The sequence below is a fragment of the Penaeus monodon genome, chromosome 34 (genome assembly GCF_015228065.2).
Source record: "Penaeus monodon isolate SGIC_2016 chromosome 34, NSTDA_Pmon_1, whole genome shotgun sequence".
NCBI classification, from domain to species: domain Eukaryota; kingdom Metazoa; phylum Arthropoda; class Malacostraca; order Decapoda; family Penaeidae; genus Penaeus; species Penaeus monodon.
In genome coordinates this window covers 3,574,353-3,575,839 of record NC_051419.1, presented here as the reverse complement: position 1 = coordinate 3,575,839, position 1,487 = coordinate 3,574,353, and the positions used below count along the sequence as shown (strand labels likewise).

Below are 1,487 nucleotides of genomic sequence, written 5' to 3'. Positions count from 1 at the left end.
TATGAGTGTGTCAGTGCTTTAAACAAAACTTAGGAAGTAGAATTTATTTCCTTTTTCAGGCTCAGACTTTTTTATTGGCAAATAGTATCTAAATGAAGATAGAATTATCAAAATAGGTATCATTGTTATTAAATTATGGGTCACTGGATATTATCAGAGTATAAGTATTAGTTTTACTGGTATTGTCATCAACCCATGTTCTGCTTTTGACATGTCGCTCTCTCTTTATATATATGTATATAAATGAGCTAATGTTTTTTTTTTTTTTACAGCCATGTATTGTATTCTGTGGGCATCCAAGCTTAAGGTTTGGAGATGCTGTGCACTTTATAGAAATGTGGGGGAATAACCCACAAAATGCCGTCTTGTTTACTGGTAAGTTTTGACTGTGAAATCTACAGTAAAGAGGAGACAGGGTGCAAAAGATAATAGAAATATGCTAGAGATGTAAGATGTAAGGAACATAGTGGGTTTTTAAGCTACATATTCTAGAGTGTTATATCTTAATTAGGAAACTTTAATGTCAGGGAAAAGTCTCTAGTCAGTTGTGAATTTCAGAGCCCGAGTTTGATTTTGCGGAAGCCCTTGCCCCCTTCCAGCCACTAGCAATGCGACCGGTCTACTGCCCAATCGACACCAGTCTCAACTTTACTCAGGTGTGGTGTTGAGGATTTGATTTTGTATGGGGGAGAAATTTTGTTAACAGTTGTTTTTGTTGACAAAAGAAAAGAAAAAAAAATTATCAGTCATATTTGTTTAAAAAAAAGGCATTTTTGTTTATAAATAGTATCTCATATTAGTAATTTTGGTTTACCATTGAAGAAAGAAAGAAAGAAAAAGTTATTAATAATTTTTATTTACATGAATGAAAATCACCAGAAAATTATTGTTTTCACATGCAAGTTTGAGTGCTTATTTAGGTATGCAAATAAAATCAGAATATATATATATTTTTTACAAGATAAGAAATAAAGAAAATAGCCATTAAGTTTATGATTGGTGCTGTATTGTTTAGAACTTAAGTTTTCCTTGACTGGAGACTCAGTAGGAAAAGATTGTAGGTTTCAGTCAAAGTGCTAATCCTAAAAATAATTTTCCTTTTCCATTTTTCACAAAACAGGCAAGAAAATTGATAAGTGAGCTAAAACCTGGGAAGCTTGTTGTGCCGGAGATGTATCTGCGGCCACCTCCGAGCGCTCCACACCGCACAGACCTCACACTAAATCTCGTGAGTTTCAGTAGTTGGCTTTTGCTCTTCAACAGTTCTTCTGATATTTTAGGCATTTTAATCCTCAAAGCAATTTTTGTCTTTGTGTAACTTTGTCATGGCAGATGTAATATGATGTGTTATTCTCTGTACAGTTTACTATGTCACCTTTCTCTCCAGCCTGTCCAGATGTAGCCCTGAAATTTTGGCCTTTAGGGGTTGATACAAGTTTTCATGTGCTGTACCCAATACAAAACAAGGAATTCTAAACACATGCACG

At 34.3% G+C, this 1,487-nt stretch overlaps 1 protein-coding gene across 1 annotated transcript in view; it reads left to right on the top strand.

The window, feature by feature from the left end:
• Positions 1–1,487, top strand: part of LOC119594526 (integrator complex subunit 9-like) — a 10,813-nt gene that overhangs the window by 7,514 nt on the left and 1,812 nt on the right. The window contains 3 exon segments of the mRNA XM_037943558.1: positions 273–375; positions 559–656; positions 1,121–1,228. Coding sequence (XP_037799486.1) covers positions 273–375; positions 559–656; positions 1,121–1,228 — 309 coding nt within the window.